A 27,047-nucleotide genomic window follows, 5' to 3' on the forward strand; every position below is an offset into this window, starting at 1 on the left:
ACTGCACGTGAACGCTCCGTGGGTTCCTTCACTGTTGCACAAACTCGCATTACGAGGCGACATTTCTGAATCGTGTTTAATAGTTCTGTTCCGCTTCCTCGTTGTGCAATAAAAAGCATTATTCAAAGTGTTGAAAGTAAAAACAAAACGTGAACCTCCCACATTGCCTTCCCTGTATGCTCGGACACGCGCAGAGTGGAGCAGGGAGCGCGCTTTTCGTGCCTGGTTAGTGGACTGACAGCCAGCTGTGCAGCTACAACAACAATCTCCTGGATTTGCTACAGTCACTTAGATTTTTGTTGGCCATCTAATGGTTATAATCCTAAAGTACTGTTCATTTTTTTTGTTCTGAAGTAGTCGTCAGCACACCGCTACAGCCAGAATCATTGACGGTTTCTGCGCTAACTAGCTTCCTTCAACATGAACCCGTTGTGTAGCAGATGTAATCTAGTGGTTTACCCCACGGAAAAAGTGAATTGTCTGGACAAGGTAAGAACACTAAAAACGGTTGTTTTACAGTCGTGGGTTTCAGAAACAGCCAGGAAATGTGTTTGTTTTTGCTCCACGGTATCTGAGCTCGGTTTTTACTCCGCTAAAAAATGAAAATTTCACGTGTTTTGTGAATGAATCGAACAGCCCAACAGAACAGGTATGTCGCTAGCATGCTAGCAGCTAGCTAACGTCTGAAAACGCGACATCCCAGCGACGTTCCACGAACTAAAAGACGACTTTTTCGTGAACACATTAAAGTGTATTTGGAGTCGAACTGATGTTTCTTCATCTTATTTTATTTTTTTACACAACTCTGTTGTGTTGATATTGATTTATCCAAAGTGGCGCCTCCGTCAACCGAGCTCAGTCTGGGCCTGGGTGGCACCACCTTAGCTTTCAAAATGGACCTTGGTTGGTACCCTTTTCCGTAAACCCGGGTTTGGGTTTGTCCCCTGAAATCACTTCACATCACAAGAGTTAATCCGGGGATTAACTCCCTATTTATTACACCCCAGGTGGCCAAGGTGGGGTGGATTGATTGTGGTCGTGTCGGTGTCTAACCGGGCTAATCCGGGTGACGATTAGTTTACAGGTTCGTTTAATTTCACTTCAAAGATCGCTCCTAATCTCAGTCAAGGTGTTAATCCAATCAGTTTTACCCACAATTACCCGGTCGAGGTCAGTGATTCACAGAGGAGAAACAAATAAAGGGAACACACGTCATCTTTCCAGTTTCGTCGCAAACTTTGAAGGGAAACGTGACCATGAACTGAGAAAAAAAAATCACTTTGCTGGCTGATGATGCGTTCAGGCTCCACTGTTAATACAATCACCTGGGTGGGGTCTTCTGTACTAGGCAATGATTAGTAGACACTGTATTTCCATGATCACTGTCTTTTAACTGAAGCAAGACTTGAATTAAATAATTTGATAGAAATTATTAATAGATTCCTATGACTGGTTTTATGTAAAAATGTCAATAGAAATGAGCCCATTAGCTAGTATTAGTATTATCAGCTCTTAAGGTGTGTTGCATCTCTGTTGCATGGATGTAACTAATGCCATTTCTAGTGTGCTCTGTTGTGGAATCGATTTACCTTCTGAAGCTCTCTGTGCGCGAGCAGCCAAATGATATATAAGGCACAGATGTCTTCAGAGGAATTAGATTTGTGTAACAGAAGGCTGCTAGTGATAAAAGTCAAATTGGCTGCAAGTGCAGCTTGAGTTTTCTTTGGAATCTGCCCTGAAGCAGAGTGCATTCCATCAGACGGACACTCCCATGAAACATGTTCTGTCAGAGCTGCTCTACCATCTCCCACGTCTGCCGCGCGTCTTTGCTGCCATTCTGCATCACCTCCTGCCCCTTCAGATGCCAAAAAAATAGCTTCTCTTTTCTTTCTAGCACATGCATTCCTCTAATTTCTTGAAGACTGCCATACTCATCAAAGCTGAGGTCAAAGTGTGGGTGCCAAGGGCTCCACCGCCTCCTCATTTGGTTTTCCACAAACATTAACTGAACCAATTCTGCTGTCCTCCTGTAATAACTGGAAAAGCAGAACTTCACTGCCTTGTTTGTTTTACTCCTGCTATCAAGTTTTTATACTCTGGGGTGGGTGGGGGGGGGGTGGATCCAGCAGGAGGAGCAGAATGCTGAGCGTAGTAAAAGACAGGAAGTGAATTTTAGTTCAATCTTTTCCTCTCTTTTCAGTAATCGATTTACCCTCTTATTTGACTTCCACTTAGTACTTTAAATACCACAGTTGTTTAAGTGGAAAGCTAGTTCATTAAGTAGAATTACATCTATTAAATTTTTTTTTTCCTGTTTGATTACAGTCTTTAGAGTCCAGGAAATAAAACATGAATAAAGAACTCAACTCTATATATGGTTAAGCAAAATTGTTTAAGAGTGTTATTACCAGCAGTCATTTTCAGAAAGACATGCTGTGGATGAATTAAGAGCTTTTGTTGAGTCTTAATCTCCTTCTCTTACAAAAGCACTTGTCTGTGCTGGAGTGTGGCTCTCCTGATTGCTCCATACTGTCTGAATTTTGTAGGACTGAATCGGAGGACCTAAATCCACTACAAAGCGCTGCACCTGCTTTCTGGGTCTTAAATAATCTACCATATTAAACATTTGGGCATATTTAAATAATGAAGTGTTGCTTCTGGTTGTTTCATGATTGCATCTTGCATCTTTTGAACTTTTTTAAGGTGTTCCCAGTGGACTTTTAACTGCTGTCTTTTAGCCAAAATCCAGAAACCTGTGTTGTTTTTTAGGACAGCAGGAGTTCGTTAGAAATTCACCTCTGAGTTGTGGGTGGGACCTTTGGTGTGGAGCAACCCCCCCCCCCCCCCTTGTTTTTGAGAGCTCTCTGTTTACATGCTCTCCTGCTCACTTAAAGCCCCTCAAACCCCCAACCTTACATAATCCGTGCAAAAAAATAGTGAGCAATATTGGTGTGAGTCTCCTTTTACCGTACAGTTTTGAGCCAGATGCCAGCTCTGGCGAGGAAAACGACGATGTACGTGGATCTTGTCGTCTAGCTCGTGTCCCGCCCATTTGTCTGTTTCTGGTTCACAGCAGTTTTAGTATAGAAATACTCTTAAATGCAATTTTAAGCATTATTTTCCTAATAAATGTCCTTAATTGTGAGAAAAATGCCACAAGAACATGCCAAAAACACAATTCTAATCAGAGTGGGTCTTTAAGCCAGAGTGTATTTGTCTCTTACACTGGTATTAAATAGCTGGTGGGAGATTACTTTTTTGTACAAATGTAAAATACTTTTTATGTCACCTATTATAAAATAGTCCTTGCATTTTAAATATGTTAACCTTGACTTTAAAGGTAAAGCTGTATATTTGTTATTGTTAAAAAACATTTATAATGGGAAAGTTATTTTAAGTAATGTAGTTTTTCCTCAATTAAACATGTTTGTAATCTGTTTTTATTTAGTCTTGTTTAGTGAAAAGACCTTTAACTGGAGCAGAGATATATCTATTGTCAGATGTTTTACTGTTTAACATAGAAACACATCCAAAATAGGAGGGTTTGTCTGTATGTAAACTTCGAAGCACCTCTGTGAACCCTTTTGTCCTAAAGTCAGTCTTTTCTGCCAGCCTCTTCTATAATTAGGGGGATTATTCTTAGCACTGAGTCATGTGTCCAAATGCTACAAGAGGTGAGGAATCTGCAGCCGACAGGACACCTCCCTGTGATGACTCACATTTGCAAACACACGTTACAGTCAGGATCACCTGAGGTGCCGCAAAGGTTCAAGTACTCGGTCATGGTGTCAGGATTAGTCTACATTTCTACCCCCCCCTTTCAGTCAAAACTGTGTAACAAGATTTATACCGGCATGTTTAAAAACCTTAGTTGTTTAACCAGTTTAATTTAATTCTAGATGTCCTACAAACATAACACAACATTTTGTGAGCCACTGAGTTTACAGTGTGACGAAGCAGAAGTCTTTTGACATTTAACCTTGACTTTGTTCCTCTTCCTTTGTCTGCAGACAGTTTTTCTCTAAAGTTTCTGACTGAAGTGGAAACTGATTTAAACTACAGTCTGAAATGGTTCGAAAAGTTAATGTAAAATTAACTTTACCCTAGCGTAGCATGTTGTTAACATCAGATCACACAGATCTACAGAGTTTAAGACTTAAATGAAGATGAATGGCATCACGTAGACTAGAAAAAGTCCAGTCAGTCTACCTTATTAACAGCAGCCAGATGTGGGTGTCCTTAAGCAGGATGCCTTGCTCAAAAGGAAATGCCTACATGCTTGAAGAGTTTTATTGTATGGGTGTGCATGATGTGTTTGATTTAACACACGCACTTACTGAAAGAAAGGAATATCAGGGATTCTGTCCAACACTCTTCACAATAGGCCTGCACAATAAATCACAAATTTATTGTTATCGTGAGATCGAGCTGTGCAATATGCATAAAGCGAAAAATGGTGAAAATGACACTAAATGCTTACCTTAAATGTGCTAAAACAATCTTATGGCAGTTTGAAGTATTTAACAAATCAAACAAATGCCTTTATGCATTTGACCAATCACTTTGTTGACCAATCGGATGGAGCTCTTTTATCTTAGATCGCCTCCTGTGCAGACAAGGGTCATTTGGAGAATGCAGTGAACTGGAAATGATGTTTTTGGTTATTTAGCGCATCACTCTCCTCTTGAGATGGCAAATACCTTGCTTGTCCTTCTCCATGGCTTCTCCAAACTCCTGTCAGACCAGAGTTCTGGCCTTCAAAACTGCCTGCGCTGCATGCTGCTTCGACTTCCTGTCAGCTGTTTTCAGGCGTCATGTGTGCTGATGGACAGCCTTGTGCTCAAACATGGCGTTATGATCAAACTGTGGCTGGCACAGAACTCCAATAATCAAAGCACCACCCTGGTTCAGATGAGGGTGGCTGTTGCTCCAGATCATGTTCCTCCATGTATCTCTGTCGTTGCCCACGAGGGCGTTGAAGTCTCTCAGTAAAATAAAGGAGTCAGTTGGATCACTTTAGGTAACTACTGCCATTTAAGAGATCCCTCTATACATGGCGGCTGAGCTGGGGGGCTTTAAGCAAACGACCCTCTGCCTTTCACTACGGGCACCTTTTGAATGGAATAAAGTTGTGTACTTTTACATGAGTTTGGGGACATTCCATATCCCGTTGGTTAGTGTCCATCTCTATAGATTGGACTGCTGAGGCCGCCTCCCTTGACTATCTCCTCAGTCACAGAGCACAAACCTTTTGTGGTCCTTCAAACTGGTTTTCAGCCAATGGGAAGGTGATCCCATGTAGTCCTTGGCTGAGCCTGGGCGAGTATTGGAAAAAGGGACCACCAGGTGCTTGCCTGGTTGGTTACTTGTGGTTATTTAGGTTTGAGTAGTTATGAAAGAGAACCAGCACATGGATTCTGATGACCTTTTTAATAGAGTTAAGGAAACATGGGATCAAATTAAATACCTGTGGATACAATATCTTCTCAATTTTATATGATACTGAAATGGGTATTAATGTCTATTCTATTTTTAGAATAGACTATTTCTGACCCTTTGTTCTGTGCTTATATTTTCCTTAATTTTCCTTCCATTCCATTTTTGGTGTTCTTGAGAACTTTCATTAGAACTGAGTATCTTTTCTCACGCACAGACATCACTGACAGACCTTTAACCTACATACAGTGCAACATGCTTATAGAGATGCACCGCTAACACTCACACACTCATACATGTGCCCTTGAGCTGCGCTGATTCAGGGAGACGGAGCTGCTTCTCTTTGAGTGTTTCGTGTCTGGAGCTCCATCTCTGCAGTGACCTCGTTTTCCAGCTGACTATTGGATTCTGCATTGATGCTCACAATTCCAGTTCTCCCGAAATTAGAAATTATTATGAAAGTCTGCATGTAATGCAGTGTTTTATTTCTAAATTAACAGCCTGGATGAGGATGAAGGTGTTTGATGTAGACACTTTTCATCTTAAGTGTGAGATCATGACAAATTTAATTTGATTTTTTGGAAAATGCTGACCTTTTGCTTTGGCAAATAGGTGTCATGGAAACCAAACCATGGCCTGACACAGCAGGACAAACCATTTTTGTCGCACAGATGAAAAAACAATCATCTGTTTTGTTTTGTAAAAGGGCTGTCTGACTGATTTACGTGGCTTGATAAAGGTTTTTCAAATAATTACACTCCAGTTGATTAATTTTATATTTATCTGCTGTATCAGAGCTCTCCTCACCTGTGGGTTTCCACCTTCTCATACTAGCAATGTTTAATTTGCATTTGGTAAGTGTTTTTTTATCAGACCAAACCAGCATAAATGTTTTCTTCACCTTAACGTATTTCAACAGCTGTTTGCAGTTTGTCAGGTTTTGCTGCTGCTATGATGCGTCATTATCTGCTGTTTCCTTTGTCTAGCAAAAGAAAAAAAACCTTTTAATATAACATGAAAGACCAGAAGAACTTGATATCGCTACCATGTAGATGAGGTTAGTTTATCGTGGGTGTGAGTCTCGTTTTCCTTCTTTTTCCTTTTATGTTATTCAAACTCAGCTTAAGTTTGTAAATAATTTCACTTTTCTTTCCTGTTATTCGACCGTCTACCATCAATATCTGTTTACCAAATGAAAGACGTGGGCTGTCCACCACTCCAAACAGCAGTGCTCTAGTGAAGGGTTGAAATGAAAGCATGAAATTTAGATTTAAAACATTTTCAGTTTTCTATGCTTTAGCTTTTAACTTTAAGCTGAGTATCACTGCCAAAATACTTAATTAAGTTGATTTTGATTTAATTTTTATATATTTTTTAACTTCAATATATAACTGGTAGGGGTGTAACAACTCATTTCAACAATGGTTGAATACATATCATAATTTATGGTTTCCAATATCATTCATAGTGTGCATTGGTTCATTTTGAACGATCTGATTTATTGACCTAAAATGGATCCAGGTCATCTTTAGCCAAAACTTCAACCAGTGTGACTCAGAGATAAATACCTGGTACTGAACAGTGCAGGTGAAGTTTTCCAGATTCCATGTAATTCTTGCAAGATGATCAAGTTAAATTAAATACGTGCACAAACAAATGAGTAAACAAGAAGTAATGGCAAATCCATTCACATTTTAGTTTCATTAAGTTCAGCCTGCTGTTGTTTTTTTCACATCCAAAGAGTCCAAACAGAACATTACAGAGAGAACAGATCAGTTTTTGCTGCCATCACTTGTGTGTTAGTTATTTTGATCTTTTAGTCAAATAAACACACTGTACTGCAGTCGATTTATTTCATTTTGAAACAATTTTATAATGGTAAGGTTGATTCGATTGAAAGTTTTTCAATTGTCAGTTTTTCGATATACTGATCTGGTTGGATGATAAGAAATGAGTCGATTCAATGTTACACCCCTATCGAATGGCAAATGATGTATACTTGGCGCTTTTCTACTTTCCTTTAATGCCCTAAAGCACTTTACAGTTACTATCTTGTTCAATATACACACATTCACACATTCACACATTGATGGCGGCTCCGCTGCCTTACACTGGCACCAACCTATAACCACAAGTGTCTTGCCCAAAGACAGTTCGACACATGGACAGGCCAGACGGGAACCAAGCCTGCGATCTTCCAAAGGTCGACCGCTCTATCTCCATCATAACTCTATAACTCCTTATTATGGTGGTGCAGAGGTATTTATCCAATTAAATACCAAATATAATTGTATTTGGTTTGAATAACAATTTTTCACACAACCAGTGATTAAAAAATGAACAAAAGTGGAACTTTTCATAATAAATTCCTAGTTTCTTGCTCTAAAAACTAAATGAAAGCAGATAAAATAAAACAATTAATATAAAATGAAAATTAGATTGATTGATTAGATAAATCCACTGTTTTAAATTAGTGGTTACTTTATGATCTATGTAATATGATCGATTCAACTTTTCTTTATCTAAATTAGGTTGCATTTCTGAACCATCTCTTTGGTACATAAATTATTTTGGAGGACATGACATTGTGACTGAGACTAAACTCCAAACTTTGGTTATTTTACCTAGATTTATATGTTACAGGTTTTCTTTAGAGTATTTTTCGACAGGTAAAAACGATCTTTTGAATATATGGTTGAGCAAGCACAAATTGTTAAGCCATCATGTAGATTGTCCTGTCACAGTGTTAGACGGTGATTCTTTTTTTTATTATCCCTTCTACCTCTCATTGGATAAGCACATTTATTCCAGGAAATCACTCACTCATTTTCTTAGCAATGTCTAAATACAAACAAGATGCTGACCCCTAAGAACTGGGTTTTGACACCTTTAGTCTAGAAGGAGAACTTTGACTAATTGGTGCCTCATTAGTCCCGTAGCTTTGACTAAAATTTAATCTTGTGATTCCTGACATTGTGTTCTTGTGGCATCTAACCAACTTTAAGTCTTGACTTATTAAATACATCTTACTATGTCTAGAGTGCAATTGATGACCCTTGTTAGGTTTCTCAGTCCTTAAGAAAGTTCTGTTGCAACAGCCAATGCAGGACAGCTGTTACCTGTCATCTGAGAACTTGAGATAGGTTTAGAAAGATGTCCTGTTGACATTTGGGTTAGGCCTTAAAAATGAAGTGTATATAAAGTTTTCCAACTAAAATCCTTGACCAGAGTTGTTCTTTTGAGAAGTTCAATATTTGCTATAGACAAGTCAAATTTCAAAGTCCATGCTTTGGTTCATAGATGAGGCAACCTCACCTTTTCCCTTCTGTGTTAATTTGTAATTTAAACTGGGATAAATATTTAAACTAGCTTAACTATGTTTCATTCGAATGGAATAAATTTACCAGCAGCTGTTAAAAAACAATATTTCACACATATTGCAGAGCAGGTAAAGCTGTTGAGAAATCTGTCCAAAGAAAAAGGTGTCCATCTGCATCTGAGGCTCCAACTGAAGCCACGTTTCCACAGTAAAACATTCTCTTTGTGTGCTTCAGAATGATGCTGCTTGGAGCTATAAACGCACACACACATTTGCTGTCAGTGCATACCAACCTGGGTGGTCTGTGCATTCAGAAAGAACAAAGAAGGTTGTTCTTAGGACCAGCCTGAAGCCACATTTTAGATTAGCTGATAATGTCTGTGTTTTTTCCTGATCCCATATTGAGCTCAGCCATAATTGTCTTTGCAGCCCATCTGCAGCTTTTGCAGATGCTAAAAACTTTTGGCAGTTATCTGCATGCAAGGAAATGATGGATTTTCATGTGAATCATTCCTGTATTCCGGTCTGAGAAAAAAACCTCTAGATCCAAATTTGCCATGTGCTTGTTTTCATGGGAAAAACATCAGAATATGTTCTTTTCTTTCACTCTTCGTTAGATGTTTTTGTGTAAATTAGCGTTTCCTGTGTGGGTAATTTAAAGTTACACAGTTGGTGTGTAAATAGGGAGCTGGTATATTGCCCTGGACCATGTTAATAAGGACAGTCTTTCTTTTATCCCAAGGCTGTCTCCTCTCTCTGTCTTTGTACTCCTCCCTCCTTTCCGTTGATGATAGCAGAATGAACCAGATCATTTCTTCCTTCTCTGGGGTTTCCTCTTTCTCAATCCACCCTCTACTGCATACTACCTTCCCTCCATGCTAATTCACTCTGGTTGTGTCAAATTCCCTCACCACTTACTGCACTATATAGGGTGTTCGCCTTTTTTTTCGGGTTGTTAGAATCTACAATTCCAAAGTCCAGTGCCCTGAAAATTTCCCAGAAGTCTCTCCAAAAACTAGTGTGGATCCATACTAGCTAGATTGTAGAATACAGACCACAATGCATTGCATTTAAATGATTTGTCATTTGAAATAAATTATGTAAATTCGTTTTTATAAATAATCCAAGTTTTCATCATCAGAACACAGTAGATTCATAAATAAAGTTATCAAATTTGTCGTTTTATTAGGTTTTTAGATCAGCGAATGGGTGACGTAATTTGCCCGAATTGCATTGAAATTCAAGGCACTGGATATTTCTGCCCTATATAGTCTTTCTGATGATGGAGAAATGTAATTGAATTCAGACATGGCCTCTATTGGTTCATCCTATTGACTGTATAATGGAAATGGTCTGAGTGACTCCTCCCCAAACATGAAGTATGCGCCGATTCCAAGAAGCCAACATCCCATAGGCTTCTATTAAGAAATTAACAGCTATTACTCAGTCATTCTAATTTTCAGAACAACTATTATTGCTCTGTTATATTTTTTTTTACATCTTTTTGCTAATCCGAATTTTGTTGTCATATATATTTTGTAGTGCAAGCTATTCAAGTTATAAACTGGCCAATCGGATGCCTCAATGTGTTCTCACATTAAACATTCATAACGTCTGACTGATTTCATGTAGCCCACTATTTTCAAGTGGTGGAAGTGTGGAATTCCAACTAGCTCACTCCTGATTGGTGCGAGTGGTTACCATAGGAACGATGACTCAGACCTGCTCAGACAAAGAACTGGCTCCAACATGGCGATGTCCTTATTGCGTAAAAATGGGCAATTTTAAATTTACTTTAGATCACCGGACCCAGAAGTACCGGTAAGCCATTTTCTATGGGTGACATCACACTCACCCGGGCCAGTTTCAATAAACAAAGAAACGCCTGAATGGATTGGTTAATAATAAAGGTGTGTACATGTGCAGCATCTCCAAAGTTTAGACAATAAAAGAATCAGTGCGTAGCTTGAGAGCTCATTACCGCCTGTAAAACTGCAGCTCCCTTAGTCTTCCTATAGATTGTAGTAAAATGATGAGCTTAGGGGCTTCCACTGCTTCAGTATGGTTTCATACCATCCCAACATGTTTACCCAGATCCTGTCCTTGTGAAACCTCAGGGAGTACAACATGGTTCTGGCCTTAATCATTCAATTAGCTTTCATCTCCATGTTGGCGTTTGGAATGCTGGCTTTCCCTCTGACAAAGTAGGGCAACAAGAAATCTCCCAATGTCTCATGTGTTGTGTGTTCTGTTTTTTCTTTTTTTTTGACAGTACTGGCATAAAGGATGCTTCAGCTGCGAGGTCTGCAAAATGACTCTAAACATGAAGAATTACAAAGGCTTCGAGAAGAGACCATACTGCAATGCGTGAGTTGTCCCTAAAGTCATCTTTGTGTGTCGTGGAGCACGTTTTACATTCACAGGGTTCTGAAGACGCTGACAGCAGTCTTTCATCTGCGCACAGCATGAAATAGGACTGTTTCAACCCTGCTACGGCCCCTTTCTCTTCCTCTGTGCTGTTTATCTGTAACTATTTAATCTCCCCCCTAAGAGAAAAGGCCTATGGGTTGTGTGGGAATGTTCCCCCTCCCCTCCTTGGTGTGGGGAATGGATATCAACAAAGGAAATTCTTCAAGTTCCTCTACAGTGACAAATGTGGACACAGAAAACTGCCAGCATGTCCACTCATGCTTCAGGACACACTCGCATACAGAACGCTCACCAGGCTTCCCTGGAACCCCCCAAATATTTGTAATGATTTTCTTCATCTGAGCTTGAGAGGTGGAGCGGAGAGAAGGCTTCCAGTTCTGACAAGCTTGTTTTCTGAACTGCTGATAGCGTTTTCGTTTTGGGTTTTAGTGGGAACTAAAGTGAGTAGAAGTTGACGCGTGTTTGTCTTTCGTATGGGGACTTTTGCCTTTTTCAGGACTGATTTAACGGCACGTCAACACGTCACACTTTTTCTTTCAGTTTATTGCATTAGAAGAAATTAAAGAACTGTGCCCGCATGTTTGAATTAGGCATAAATATTTAACTGCTGGGTCAGAGTCTCAGTCAATAATTAATAGCCAACTGTTCTCATAAAGTTGCTGATTTAATTGCGGGTTTCTGCATTTGAAAGCTTGTTAGTTCACTACAGATGAACTAACGAGGAAAGGAAATTCAGAAGCTTCTTTTCTTTTCCTCATTTTATTCATCAGTTTCCTTTTAGACTCTGAGTCACTATTCCTGAGAAAACGTCTCTTTTGTAAGAACTTACAGCCATTTCTGTCAACATGGATGTTAAAGCTGAGCAGAGAAGATCCCATTGACGGTTGTGAACAGCCTATTATATCAATAGGTTGTTTGATTTAATAATTCATCTCTGCCTGGGGTTTAAACATGACCCAGAATGCACAGAACCAAACACCTGGCAGAAAGGAACACGAGCTAAATAGAAATATTATGAAATTCTTTTTCATGTAATAGACTCTTGGTATGGTTGGATATCGCTGCCAAACTACTTGCCAATATTTAAACACTGATGAAATGTTGTTTTTGAAAAGCCCAGAAATTTAAACTATACTGGGGTGGACATTTCAATAATAGGACATTTAAAGCTTGTGGCTTACAATAATAAATGAATAATCTGCTTTAAATTTTAATTTATTTGTGCAATAGATGAGATGATAATGCATTTTTAAAGAGATTTTTTTCCTAATTCAAGGTGACTAATAGCGCCTACGACGGAGTATTAGGGCCACCAAAAAAAAAAAAAATTAGAGCCACCAAAAAAAAAAAAAAAAGTAAAATTACGAGATTTTATCTCGTAAATTTAGGAGATAAAAACTCGTAAATTTACGACTTTTTATCTCATAAATTTACGACTTAAAATCTCATAAATTTACGACTTAAAATCTCATAAATGTACGAGAAAAAAGTCGTAGATTAAGGAAAAAACACAGAAGTTGTCCGTTTATCGGAACCTAGCTTGAAGATGAAGTATGTGGAGCCTTTTGTGAAGCTTCACTTCCGGATTATTATAGGTTTAAAACAAAGAGATTCTGAACCTTTTGGCGACTCAAAATCAGATTATTTTCCGTGTAGCAGTCTTTCCGGGGTTCAGTGTCAGTAAAGCGGAGTTTAATATGTAAAATAAGGAGCTCAGAGACACGTTTGGGTGTAGACAATCGCTGCAGCCTTTATTCTCCTTTTCATTCACATATCCTGAAGTTCATTTGTCTCATTACGTCATGAACCTGTCATCCCAAAACCAATGCGGAAGTAAACAGTGTTACAAACGCCCCTTCCTGCAGATTAAATGTCCCGTTTCAGCATAAAACAATAAAGAGGAATGAAAATAGTGTTTTATATTAGCTTTGGAACGTTGAAAATGCCAAAAAAAAGTGCTCCTCCTTTTGTGTGACGGAAGCGTCACACAGACGTAGAGTCTTGTCTTTGGTGGAGGAAGAAAGGATTCAAGCGAACAGCTGCAGGGACACAGACGACGGCTTCATCGGACTGCAGAGATCCTGCAAACCAACCATCAATAAATAAAACTTTAATGAATCGTAAATCAAACAAATGACCTTCCAGACATTTGGAACGTTATCAATAAACATTCAGCTCACCTGTTCAACAAAGTTTAGTCGGTCTTCTCTGCGGCTGCACGGCGTTCACCTGCTGCTCTGCATGCTCACTTCCACTGTAATCTCCTAAAATTACGAGTTTTTTTCTCCTAAATTTACGAGTTTTTATCTCCTAAATTTACGAGATAAAATCTCGTAATTTTACTTTTTTTTTTTTTTTTGGTGGCTCTAATTTTTTTTTTTTTTTTTTGTGGCCCTAATACTCCGTCGTAAGTGCCACACCTTTAACCTTTTTCATATTTTCTTCACCTTTTCCTTTTACCAAAAAGAGATTATACTTGTTTCAAAAATAAATTACACTTTAAAAAAGCATTTAAACGGCTGTTTTGCATATGTAGTTTATATGTATTGTAAATATGAGCATTTCTATGGAAATTGTGCATTTATGATGAGCTCTTAGAACTGTTCTGCTTCCTCCTTTGACTAAGAACTGGTTTATTCTCTGGGTGCGTTTGACCTGAACGGCATTACTGACTCGTCAAAGTCACAGATTGTAGTTCAATACATACAGTGTATGTGACTAAGGCTTAAAGTACAAAAAAAATAAACTACCTCTGCAAACCAATAGGTTACCATGATGGAGTCTCATGATGTTGATTCAAATGAACGTTTTCTTTTCAAGGAGGATCCAGACTGTTGTGTTCCTTCAGGCTTGGCACATAACGTGTATCGAATCAAATACGCTGTTTTCTGGTTAGCGGTGGGTCTTCATGGCCCATTAGTTTTTAGTGTTTGCCACTCAGGGATGAACAATCTCCTGTACACATCGCCTCAGCATCGGAGCAAAGTCCTTCACAGGTTGTTTATTATGGCGACTTCTGTTTGTTGAAATCAATCCTCCGACGAGTAAACGACATAAGAGAGTCGCCTACTTCTGGAGATGGAATGTAAGCCATGTTGTGCACAGTTATCCTGTTGGCTAACTGCTTTATTGTTACTCTACGATGTTTGACCTTAATAACTGATGCAGGCATTTGCTTTCACTGCGCACACACACACACACACACACACACACACACACACCCTCACTGGCTTGAGTCTCGTCCTCTGTTGGATAATACAACTGTGGGAGAATTGTGGGAGATTGAGAGGGAAAGATAAGCAAACAGGAAAATTCAGTTTCCCCTGGAGTCTCAGAGGAGCCAACGGGTTAACACATGCTTAACAGCTGCAGTTGGTATGATGTTGGGCACTGCTTTTGCACATTTTACGGGATTTTGTTATATGTAATGATGACTTCTGTTGTTTGGGGTTAATCCATCTTTAAAGCTACGGAATGGCTGATTCCTGTTGAATGATTCATGAAAACCTTTTCAGGTGTCCCAGGTGTGAAGTGGACCAAAGCGTCTCCTGGTTCCACTATGCAAACAGGCGTCCCTCCATGCACAGTAGGAAGCTTGTGTGTGTGTGTGATCTCGCACATGTGCAATAAGCAGGCCCCTCACCCCCACTGACAGTCATGCTTCTTCTGGGTTTGATGAAGTTTTGTGCATGTCCACTCTCCTCACCCCCTGTGTTCATTTTCTAATGCTCACAGTATACTCCTAATGAAAATGAACAAACGTGATTGGATCATTTGTTGGTTCAGAAAATACAAAGAGAGTAAAAAACTATCTGAAAATATACCTCTGTTTATGTGACAACCCATCTCCTACCCGTTAGGAGATGGGTTGTCACATAGGACCTACCCCTAAAATAGTTATGTCGTTTGCATAGTATCAATAAAGATTCCCAACCTCGTCCACTAACTTCACCAACCGCCATATCTGATGGTACTTCTGTCAGGTAAACCTTTAATACTGGAACTTATGTTGACATTATTTTGACTACCATCACTCCTTAACCGTTTACGCGATGAACCATTGACTGTATATGAGAACCGGACTGAGTGAGTGTGATGTCACCCATAGAAAATGACTTACTTCAAATGAAATGGTCAATTCAGGTGCCATTTTGGAACCTGAAATCGTCAGTAAGCACCGATTGGTAGAGCTGATCTGAGACGACATTTCTATGACAGCCACTCTCGCTAATCACAAGTAAGCTTCTTGGAAGGCCACACCCCTACCACTTGAAAGTGTGCTCAGGGGAATCTTTTAATCAAACGCTTCAATGGTTCAAAGTGAGATGCTTGAGGCATCTGATTGGTCAGTCTATAACCTGAATAACTTGCATTGCAGAAAAAAGATCATGAAAAAAAATTTGGATTAGCAAGAAGGTAAAAAAAAAAAAAAGAAGCAGATCAGGAATGGTATTTCCAACTAACTAAAAGAATGACAGAATAATGTTTATTTCTCAATAAACAGTCTATGGGATTTCGACTTTTTGGGATCAGCTGATACTTTCAACTTTGAACATGGGGGGGAGGGGTCAGTCAGTCCATTTCTCATTTACAGTCATGCAATTAACGTAATTCCTGCAGATTCTGAAGCAGAGAACGCCAGCCTTGCATTAATATGTATCACTTTAGTCATCAACGTAAATCAGCTGATTTTGTTGCAGAGAAAGGGCTTTGCACCGTTATGCAATGCTACATTAGCAGCGTGTTGCATATTGGCAAAACGCTAATGTGAAAAGCTGCTTTTCTCCGCTTCAGAATCGGCTTATTGACATTGATAACATAAATGGTTGAAGAGTTTCGGTATGTCAAAGATGGTGTGCTATTTAGGTGACGCTGGTGAAATCTCTGGTGTTAAAGGGTTAAATGTAGAGGTCAAAATAGGCCAAGGTGAACACAGACCTGACTTAACAGATGGATGCACACCCAAAAGCCAAAATGTATCATCACGGCTTTACAGTTCTTTTGTTGAGTCTCTTGTTGTCTTGGAAAGCATAAAACGTATGCCTAAATAGGTTAAAAAAAAAAAGCATGGGTGATGCCTGGAAGCTTTTGAAAGGCCAACTTTGAGGCAAGCTGGGAGCTGTAGTCCATTAGAGCTGTTAGCTGCTCTCCCACAGGGCCTGTGTCATGTGCTTTCGCTGCCTTAAGCACCACATTGAACTTACTGGCAAGCACTGCTGTTTGCACTTGAGGCTGCTTCTGCTCCAAAGGCTTCAGTTTAAAACTCCACTGGCTTTTACTGGTAATAGCTTTACAAGTCATGATGATTGCTAGATTTTTTTTTGCATGAAAACCTTGTTCCCCTTTTCCTCTAGGAGGTGTGTGATGATACTTTAAGCACAATAAAGTAAAACGAAAGAGACCCCCCTTCATGCCCATGACGTCACTCACAGTTCCAACTGTCTGTGTGATCGCTGTTGCTGTGTCTGCTGCATGCTGTTTTTCTTCCACAGGCCTGTAGCCACATGCAGCAGAGTACCGTACATTCTTCTTCTTCTCTTTTCTGCACCTGCTGTGGCTCGCCTCCAAATTCTGGAATCCCGAGGCTCTCGACCCCTCCACAGCCCCTTCCTGCACTTCCTCTTTTTCAGACTACCTTGGCTTTAACTGACAGAGCATTGTGTTTTGTACTGACTTGCTTTTTGTCTACAGGGCCCCTTAACTCCATCTCTGGACCACCTTGAATCACAATTGCCTCAGTAGCGAGGCCAACAGGCTGCACTTCTTGATTTATGCTGGTTTTTTCCCTCACAGAAGTAGGGAGAGCCTGAGCAGAGCTGGCATCTGCCTGTGTGTTTACCCTCTATTTATATTCACTGCTGTTTTCCCTGTGATTTCTTTTGTTTTTCTTTCAGACACTACCCCAAGACAAATTTCACCTGTGTGGCTGACACTCCAGAGAACCTCCGCCTGAAACAGCAGAGCAAGATGCAGAGCCAGGTAACTTCACGTCATTGGCTAAGCAGAGGATTATTTATTAACTGCCAAATACTGTGTCCTAAAAAAACCTACAAAAAATAGTATTTTGAATTTGTTATGCTTCCTTTCCACGGATCAGTCAGATAACCTTATCAGACCAAATGTGCTTTATTGCCTTGGCGGCTTTAAAGTCTTCAGAGAGACACCTCAGTGTTTAGCATGAAGAGATATTTCAAAATAAAATCTGATCATTTTTAAGTTTTTGAATTGGAAAGTCTAGGACTGAACCATTAACTGATTAAAGGATGCAGCGTCTTTGCTTTAAGCAGGACATGCATGTCTGCTGCGACATTTTAAAAAATGTGGCACTTACATGTATGGGTTTTGATGCCACTTTTTAAATTCAAAATTTCTTATAAACACTAATTCTGCCCTCACAAAAACACCCTTTCCTTCTAATTTGCAGTTTTTAGGAGCATAAAACACCTGTTCCTGCAGGATTTAAATCGCAAAGGTTCAAATAGATTCCAACATTCAGATGAGGGAAAAAATTTGACTGAAATATTGTTCTAAATTGGGTCATTCGCTAAATGGACAGATATGTGCTTATTTTTTCAACTTTATATAGAGATATAGAATAACTAAAACACTTTGTTTTACTTCCAATAATGTTAATTCTTGAGATTTGACTATTTTCTGTCTTCTTTTTGATTTCGCCTGTATTTTTAACAGTATTAGGTGAAGTTGTCGACGTTCGAACTTCAGTGTTAACAGAAAGACTAAGTCCGGAAAAAATCATTTATTTAAAAATAATAATAATTTTTTTGTCTCAAGTTAAAAGTGATTATTCTAAACTGGGTTGTGAAACTCGAAGACTGGAGAGTGATATGAGGTCTCACCATATTCTGGTCTTAAGAGGAAGCAGCACTTTCATTAATGTTTCCAACAAACAGATTAGACTGTGGGTTTATTTGAGGAGGGGGTTTGTGGTGTCTGAGGGTAGTGGTCATGTGGGGAGGGGGATGACAGAGGCATCAAGGGACAGATGGTGTTTTCCACACATCTAAGCAGCCCCCGCCCCCCTTTAAAAACACCCGATATGAATTGAAATGACACACATTTGAATCTGGAGATAATAACACAAACAAGGAGTTTTGTGGGCTCACAAACTCTTTTGTATCGGTTTTAAAAACCCAATGTTCATTTTAGAGCTTAATATTGTAACTTTCAAGTAGGAAATGGACATTTAAGAGCTGGATTCAGTCTCACAGATGTTGTTTTTCTGCAGTGAGAAAGTTGAAAGTGCGACAGAACTGGCTGTCTAACCTCTTAGCATCAATGGTGCTGCGTTGCTACAGGAACCCTATTGCTATGGTAGCAGGGTAGAGGTTTGTCACACCGCATTACAAGACTGCAGGAGAAACGGAAAGAAGGGAAATAAAGAAACGCAAAAGAGCCAACTGGGGAGGAGAAGAGCGACGAAGCGCACATGAATGAAAGGAGGATGAGGCAGGAAGGCACCAAAGAGGGGAGGGAAGGAGAACAAGTGAGAAATTAAAGTAACCCCCCCCCCCCCACACACACACACACACACACACACAGTGGTCATACAGGGGCAGAGGAAAGGATTAAAACGAGGAGAAGCTTTAGCGCCGTGGTTGACTGTAAATCAGTAAAATATGAATGAATGAAACAGGAGCTTCACAGGGAAGGATTGTGGGCGGGGGAGGAACGCAAGAGAATGATTGGTGGAGAGGAAACTGTGGCTTACACCCTGAAAGACAAAGGAGATGGGCTTGGGGAATGGAAACGAGGGGGAGGACCAAGTGTTGACTGAGAGAAACAAGAAGGAAGGGCAAGGATGTGATGAAGGCACATAAATCTTCACTGAGACATGTATTTGATTTTAGAGAATGCTAAAGTTTATTTCTTGATGACTTCAGGGTTGTATCTGAGCAGATTCCTTAACGCACCCGCTCACCATCTGTGAATCGCAATCGCCTCTTTTGGTAATGAGGCGAGAGGAGTGCTGTCAGCACTCGGTTCAGCGGCGTCAGACGTTATTTAGACGGGGTGAGGGGAAGCGGGAACGGAGCTCCGTTTTCCGGTAACGACGGCGCCGCGCAGAGATGAAGCAATCGTCATGGAGGAAGGAGCAAGGGCTGGTGTGGGGAGAGGTGCAGCTGAAATGTCATGATGGTTAGAAAGACAGGATGTGTCCGTTTAAAAATACTCCTTCCTGTTTCAGGTTTGTAAAGTAGTGTATGCGGTTGTGGGTTTAAGTACTGGAGATGATTGGGGGGGGGGTTCTCTGCTCTTGAAATTTCTAAAGCTTGTGTCGTTTGGGTTGGACATTTCCTCCCCTGCCCTCGGGGTGAGAAGTGGGCGGGGACGACAGGGAGCAAACACACATACGCTGTTAGTCACTCCTCACTTCAGCTCATTTTGACCAAATATGGTCGCTCCAACGCCCTTATGTAAAGCTCATGAGCAAACAGGAAGTGAACATCCTCACTAAAGACTGTGTCATTAATGCCGGCTTTGGTTTACAGAAAAAATGACACAACTTATTCAAATCATATGGTTAAATTTGCGTTAGTTTAATGTCAAAAGTCCTAAAGAAAATGTCACCTTAATTTCATATAAAAACCCAACGTGTAATGGAATGATTATTTTGTCTATAAACCATTTCCTCGATGCTATAACATAACTCAGGAGGATTTTTTCCTGCTAAATTGTAAGATTTATTTGATAACACTTCTATATTTTCCTTTTTTCATCCATAATTTCTTAAAAAAAAGATTTGAAAAAATCCTTTAGGATTTTAAATATTATTCAATTGTTTGTCCTTTAATAAATCCATGTCTAATTCGCTCGTAATGTTTGTTTTATTTTTATTTTGCCTTAGGTTCTCTACAGGGAGGATTTTGAGAAGAATAAAGGCAAAGGGTTCAGCGTGGTGGCAGACACGCCAGAGTTGCAGAGAATTAAGAAAACACAGGACCAGATCAGCAATGTAAGTGACCGAGCCTCAGCCTGGATCCTCCAATCCCTTTGTTCAGTGACAGTGGACTCTGTGGAGACAGTGGATTCTCTGCTTTAAGGTTTTGGCCTTTTGGGGTTTGGGTTCTGAGCCGTTCCTTTTTATTCCATCTTAAAGCTTCTCCCAAGATCATTTCATAGTATTTAAATGTTGACATAACCTTGAACACGATGGAAGGTCAGGCCTGATTCTTCTTACTTCAGTCCATTTTTGATTTTTCTTTAAAATATCTTCTTTATAATGACATCAAGCTATTTTTAATGTCTGTTGCATTCAGGTTATATGTATTTTTTCCTGATGGTTCTTTGTTATAGCACACACAGATTAACCTCTAAAGTTGACGAACCGATCCTTGGCCTCATGCCTGTTTTCCAGTTTTGGTCTTCCCTCCCTGTGGCTAGATTGAGTGTAACTTTAGGAGCACTGACCCATTTATCCACTTTCTGTGTGTGTCATTAAGCCATGCCAGTTGTTGGGGTGCATTGTGGGATTTGTAGTTGGGTGGTGCTGTGAGTTTGAACCATTGACTGTATATGTCACCCATGAAGAGGGCTTACTTTCAGTTCCAGCAACACAAAGACAATTCAGTCAGCATTGTTTTCAATACAGACGTCGCCATGTCGGAACCAGAAATGGTCAATGCTTTAGAATCTCTCAAATGTTCTTTAGGAGTTCATCGGTTTTAATCTTTTAATGAAAACGCTAAGAATAAGTTAAAAACAAGATTTTCATGGGAGTGGATCTTTAAAAAAGGTATCAGAGCCTGAATGGTGATTCTGACAAATAAAGTGACAGTAATAGCAGTTTAATTCTCTATTGGAGTCTGTGGGATTATGGCTTCTTAGAACCAGGGGGCACTTCCTGTTTGGAACGTAAGGGGGAGGGGTCAGTCCAGTTCAATGGCTTCACAGGTGGAGCATCCTTTTAGACAGTCTGGTGCTTTATAAATGAAGTGAGCTTTTTGTCATAACCCTGAAAGTCAGCAGCTGGAACGGCTTCAGGCCAGGGATTTTGTTTTTCTAGTCAATTTTCTAGTGGGTTTCACTTCCTCTGCCTCAAGCCCCAAAGAACACATGAAAATTCTTAAAGCGCCATTGTTTGTCTTTGAACCGACCACACCATCTCCTCTTTACTTCCCTCTTTTTCTGTAAATACAGCAAAACCATTTTGAAAACGGGTACGTTGTTTACCTCGTCCTTCCAGTATCTCAACTCTGCTGTGAAGGCTTTAATTTTCTTGTGAAACACCCTCACGCATAAACACGTCATTATGCTTTACCAGCCCTGCACCAACCTCACTAATGGCATAATGAGTGTGGAGGACGCTGCATAATTACTGCTTTCATATAATGAAAGATCTCGCACGTTTGAGATTAAAGAAATATGTAAGAAGAAAAAAAACATTTTGTGTGTTTGTTTATGTGCGCACACTAACGAGATCTGGGAAAAACAGAAGAGGGTTCAAACGCATTTTTATTTACAGCTGATGAGCATCTGTGACCGATTACAACATCGTTCCTCGTCAGTCATTATAGACACGTAAGATGAATGCTAATGTTTGGGGGGGTTTTCTCTTCCTTTTCTAGATACTTTTACTGTTTTTCTGTTTAATGACTCGGCTCACGCTGCCCTGTTCTCTGTTCTTTTTTTCTTTTCTTGCCATGCAACAAAGATCAAAAGTGTGCGTTATGAGGTTTTGGTCATTTCACTTCCTGTAAACCGACATGCACACTCAGTCGGTTGGATCTTCTCCATCAGAGGGAGCTGAAATGATCTCACTCTCACAGAGCATATTGCACTTGAGAAGAGCCTCTGTGTTCTCTCACTGACTTGATCCGCTGTTCCTGGACAAACACTCCATCCTCCAGTCCAGGCTGCTGTGATTACACTCCCTGAGAAGGACGCTGGCACAGTGGGCCCTTTGAGGCTCGGGTAGTAGCAGGGCTGTAAATCTTGACCAAAGCGCTATGAGTGGGGCCTGTTGTCAGCATGGAAATGGGAGGGGGGGGGGATTATTTAGTGCAATCACAGGCGACTAACCCAGTTTCAGTTTTATCAACGCAGAATGTTTGGTGTTGAAACACTGAATTCTGCTTGTTGACGACTGTTTGGAAAGATAAAATTGATTTTCAACTCTAAAACTTACAAATTAAAGCCTGTGTTTTAACCTAATTGAGAATGTTCATTTATCAATTGCTTTGGGGTTTGCTTCCACCCTCTTTACGTCTGCATTTCCAGTTAACTCTGCTTCTTTGAAACATTGTTGCTGTTTCTCCCTTCACCTGGTGTCTGGTGTGCAAGCTGTGCAGCTCTGAGCTCACCGTACTTCCTGCTTCTGAGATGTCATTTCCTCTCAGCGTCAGGCAACTTCCTGAGCCTTGACTGCTGGAACATCAATCTGCCCCACCTTTCTGCACAAACAGCCAGGCCGCAGAGCACGCTGGAGCCCCCTGGTGGATGAAAAACTGCACGCAGTGACCATAAAAAAAAGGACATACGAGTTTGATCTTTGTCTTCATGCATGATGTTGTTTCAGATTAAATATCATGAGGAGTTTGAGAAGAGGAAGATGGGAGGAGAGGCTCCACTTACGCCCACTACCCCCAGTGCAGGTAGAAAAAAGACGTCATTTATAGATGTGCTGTTGTTTCTCATTTTAAATAGAAATGACATTAAAGGTGTCCCTCTGTACTTTGTGTTCATGTAGAAGGGTGGATCTTTTATCTAAATGTATTCAAAATGTGAGCAGATTGCTTGAGCAAATGGAAAATAGTTTTTTTTAGAAGTTATTTTAAAGTGATAAACCATCTCTCTTTTGCATGATTGATTTGCAACTTCACACAGACACTCATTGTTCAAAAAAAAAAGAAAAAGAAAAAGTTGTATAACAGGAAACTTTAACAGGGGTTGGATGTAAATCTTAGATTTCCGTGTTCTTGATATAAGAAGTGTGACCTCATTAAAGGATCTGAAATCCAATTTTTTTCTGTATGTTAAAATTAGAATCTGTGAGTGCGAGAAAATGGGTTTGCTTCTCATTCTATTGTTCTTTTTTTTGCATTTCCCAGGAGCTTTCCAACCACCTGCAACCCCTCAGAACTACCATTACGAGCCCACTCCTGAACCTGTGCGCCAGGCAGCTGCTGCTCCTCCTCCCAGTTCTGGGGTTAGTCATCTCAAATCTACACAACCAAGACTTAAACATTATCCACATAATGTAGTTTCATCCAGGTTAATATTGTGTTAAAATGTTTAAATCCGCGTTCACATAGTTTTAATGGTAAGTCAATGTACATACGCCATCCAACGTCCTGCGGCGCGTTTTGAGCGTCGAGGCACGGCAGTATAGCAGCAGCACGTTTCAGGTGTCGCAATGCTTCCAGAGTTCAAATATCTGTACTTTGGCGATGAATTTGCGTTGCGTCAACCAATCAGAAACTCTGCTTTGGCCCGTGACTTGTTGAGGACGTGATCAGCAGATGGAGTCCAAAACCAAGGAGGAGAACCTGATTTTTGCAGCCTGTTTTCCACCTGAAGTTTATGATATTTTTCCTATTGTCAGCAAGTCTGGGTCACAGAGACAGACGTACCGCTGAAAGCGCCGTCCTTCCTGGCTTAGATGGTGAAACTCACCGTACTGGGAGAGTCTCTGAATGAACCCAGACATGGAGACGTCTGAGACAGACTCCTTTGTAGAACTATTCACAATAAAAAAGCCTGATCTCTAGGTCTCATCTGTGTCTTCCATGCATTGACTGTATATGAGATGTACACAGTTCCGTGTAGCAATGAGGCTAACATTTTTTAGCGGTAGCTGCTCCCACATGAGGTGGCAGCATCAGGTTTATGAACCCACTTTTCACAAGCGTCCTGCAGAGAATGGGACGTGTGAATCACTTTCAATGTGAACGCAGCATAAAACCTATTTGAGGTTCAAATAAAAGAGTTTTTAGAAAAGTGTGACTGTTGTTGCCGACACGTTTAGAGTCACACCTCAGAACTAGCTGACCGATTTTGTTTTTGTTGACAGAAGGTATACAGAGCAGTGTACGACTACTCGGCCGCCGATGACGATGAAGTGTCTTTTATGGACGGGGACGTGATCGAGGACGTGCAGCAGATTGACGAGGGCTGGATGTACGGCCGCGTTCAGCGCACGGGCCAGCAGGGCATGCTCCCTGCCAACTATGTGGAGGCCATCTGAGTGAGCAGGAAAGAAAGCTGGAAAGAGGAGGACGAGGAGGAAGTAGTGAAAGGGAGGGAAAGAAGGAAAAGAAAAGCCCAGTGCCATCTCATCTTAACGCCGCTTTCTCTTAATTTTCTCTTATTCCCTAATCTGTCCTGTGACAACCTGAAACCTCTCCCAAAGCATCCCCGCTCTGCTGTCACTGTCCACATCCATCCCTCTGCTTCCCTGTCCGTCTGTCTGTGCTGACGTCTGTCTGTTTCCTCGCTGTCACTCAAAAACTGAAAGTCTTAAAAAAAAACAAAAAAAACATCACTGATAGCAGTATGTCAGGGGTCATGTTGTGTCGCTTTTGCACTCAACAATCATGAACAAAAAAAAAAGACGAAAAGTGCAAAAGAAAATTCCCCACGTTATTTTACGCCGCAGAGGCTGTTCTGTGGAGAAAATTTCCCTTCTTGGCTCTTTCCTTTGGTTCGTCTGGCAGCTTGATCCCATCCGGACTGGAACCAGAGCATGGAGGGTTTTCGATTCGTGCACATTCCTTCAAACGCAACTGTGCTGCTGTCGCACCAAACAGCCGCACAACAGTTGAAACTGAGAGGTTTAATTTATTTATAGGTAGACGCACGTCTCATGATTTTCTGCACAAATGGGCACCCTCATGTCCAGCAGTGCATTGTGGGTATCTGTGTGAAACTGGAAATCGTAGCCCAACTGAAGAGGACCTCCTGTCGTTGCCTTTCTCAGGGGTCTCTGGTGCAAGTGGAGGATCAGGGACAAGTTAGGGGACATTTATCAGTCCATTTCTTGGAGCCACACTGATGACACCAACACAGTGCGCTTTTGTTGTGTACACAACACTTTTTCATGTTCTTTCCTGTCTTAATGCCTTCAAACCTTATTCACAAATGATTGCCAACTAAAATTCCACAGTTAGGACAAATTATTCCCCTTTAAAAAAGAGAGAAAATGAGTTTAATAGACAGAAGCCCAAGCACAATTCTGTATTACAAATCATTTGAGTTTGAATGAATTTCTCTTTTTTTTTATGTGAGAACATTCCAGTTCTGTTTTTCATTTAATCTAAAAAATGTTTGAACCTTTGATGTGATAAATGTTGTCTTAATGATGCTATTCCTTTGCCTTCCTTGTTATCAGATGCCTGTTTTTAAAAAGAAAAATGTCACAATCTTCTAAATAAAACAGTGGCTTGTCACAGTTGATATAGAATGATGCATTCAGTAATGGATCAGATAAGGGAATAATAATCCAGAATATTGTTAAGAAAGCTGGTTTCTTATGGGGGGGTCATAATTCCTGAATAATCATCTCTGTTGGTGTTTGGCTCCCCTTACCAAGCATTTCCCTCTTATACAGACTTTCCACACTCTCTGAGCGTCTTAACCCTTTGAGGAGGGGTTCTTCATTCCCTGGCGGGGTTGAAAACTCCAAACAAACACCACCCCCCTTTCCCTGCTACTTTATATCCTGTGATGAAATGCAGCTAACTTGATCGGGGGGATTTTTTTAAGATGACGAACCCATGCAGCTTCAGAAAAAGAAGACGAAGCTCCAACTATGTAGCTCGATGACATTGTAAAACTGTATATGCACCATATGTGTATCTTGGAGGGAGGGGGGGGGGGGTATAGGTTATGGTGCTCTGGGAAGGGAATGGCTTGCAGCTGAAAGTGCTTCATTTTTCTGTGAATGTGAGGAAGTAATGCGGCTTTAAGAGAACTTTAAGTATTTCCCAGGTAAACGAGGGAAAAAAGGTGAAAAACACACGAAGCATCTAAAAGCCTCCACGTGTGTTTAGCATCTGCTGGATTTAAAAAAAAAACACAAAAACAAATGTTGGATTGGAAAAAAATATTTTGTATTCTTTTTAGGGGAATTCATTCATTTAATTTGCTTAAAGTTAAGTTGCTATGGCCCTTTATTTAAGTTTCAGAGAAGCTGATTGCCCCCAGTTCAATTCAACTGTATTAAAGTCTTATATTTTAACCTTTATTCCCAATGAGATGGAAAGAATAAAATGGCCAAAGACTGGCACCGCTGTTGAAGCTGAGGAAGGATGTACATGTCCTGTGGGGGGCGATATAGAGTCGGTGCTCTTAATCTCTGTTTGTAAGGCAGGGCTTGTTAGTTTGACCTGGATATATTGGCCAGGAGTTGACCTCTTTGCTCCAAATGCCGTTCATCTACTCTGGCATTACTACTGAACCGTAACAAGCATCCTAACCTCGATTCCCCTCAATTCTCCATCCTGTCCCACCACCCACCCCCAACCCTGCTACGGTCCCTTACTCCTTCCGCCTTCATCGTAGGTTCTTGTGCTTCTAATGAATCATTCCCTGCTTCTATGATACTGGTTGTATACTGTAGACTTCGCAGAGTGAAATTATGTAATCCACAATTGCAGGTTTAGCACTCAGACCAGTTCTGTGCATTCCATCTTTGTTTTGTTTTTGATATATTTTTTTTAATGAAAATAAAGAATATCATATTGTCATACATTTATTCAAAACTCAGATTTACGGACCTGATATCATCTCCTGTTGCCCTATTACAGCACTTCAAACTGTACTTAAGATTCTGCAGACTCAATAAAATGTCATTTTTTTCTCAGAACGCTGTTCTTTGTATTTATTTATAAATATTTTAATGAAC

The 27,047-nt window shown here is 40.4% G+C and overlaps 1 protein-coding gene across 1 annotated transcript; it reads left to right on the forward strand.

The window, feature by feature from the left end:
• Window positions 1–160: 160 nt before the first annotated feature.
• lasp1 (LIM and SH3 protein 1) lies at window positions 161–27,008 on the forward strand. Its single transcript, XM_011477912.4, has 7 exons — window positions 161–489; window positions 11,028–11,122; window positions 17,080–17,164; window positions 20,052–20,159; window positions 22,722–22,797; window positions 23,254–23,351; window positions 24,216–27,008. Exons 1-7 carry the CDS (start codon window positions 421–423, stop codon window positions 24,387–24,389), a joined length of 705 nt encoding a protein of 234 aa, XP_011476214.1. The 5' UTR covers window positions 161–420; the 3' UTR covers window positions 24,390–27,008.
• The last annotated feature ends 39 nt before the right edge of the window (window positions 27,009–27,047 follow it).

This window comes from Oryzias latipes, chromosome 8 (genome assembly GCF_053564925.1).
Source record: "Oryzias latipes strain Hd-rR chromosome 8, Olatipes_Hd-rR_3.1".
Taxonomy (NCBI): Eukaryota; Metazoa; Chordata; class Actinopteri; order Beloniformes; family Adrianichthyidae; genus Oryzias; species Oryzias latipes.

Coding starts and splice junctions, on each gene's coding strand:
- lasp1 (XM_011477912.4), top strand. CDS start 421: ATGAACCCGTTGTGTAGCAGATGTAATCTAGTGGTTTACCCCACGGAA. Junction 490..11,027: donor AAGTGAATTGTCTGGACAAG/GTAAGAACACTA, acceptor TTTTTTTGACAG/TACTGGCATAAAGGATGCTT. Junction 23,352..24,215: donor CTCCTCCTCCCAGTTCTGGG/GTTAGTCATCTC, acceptor TTTTGTTGACAG/AAGGTATACAGAGCAGTGTA.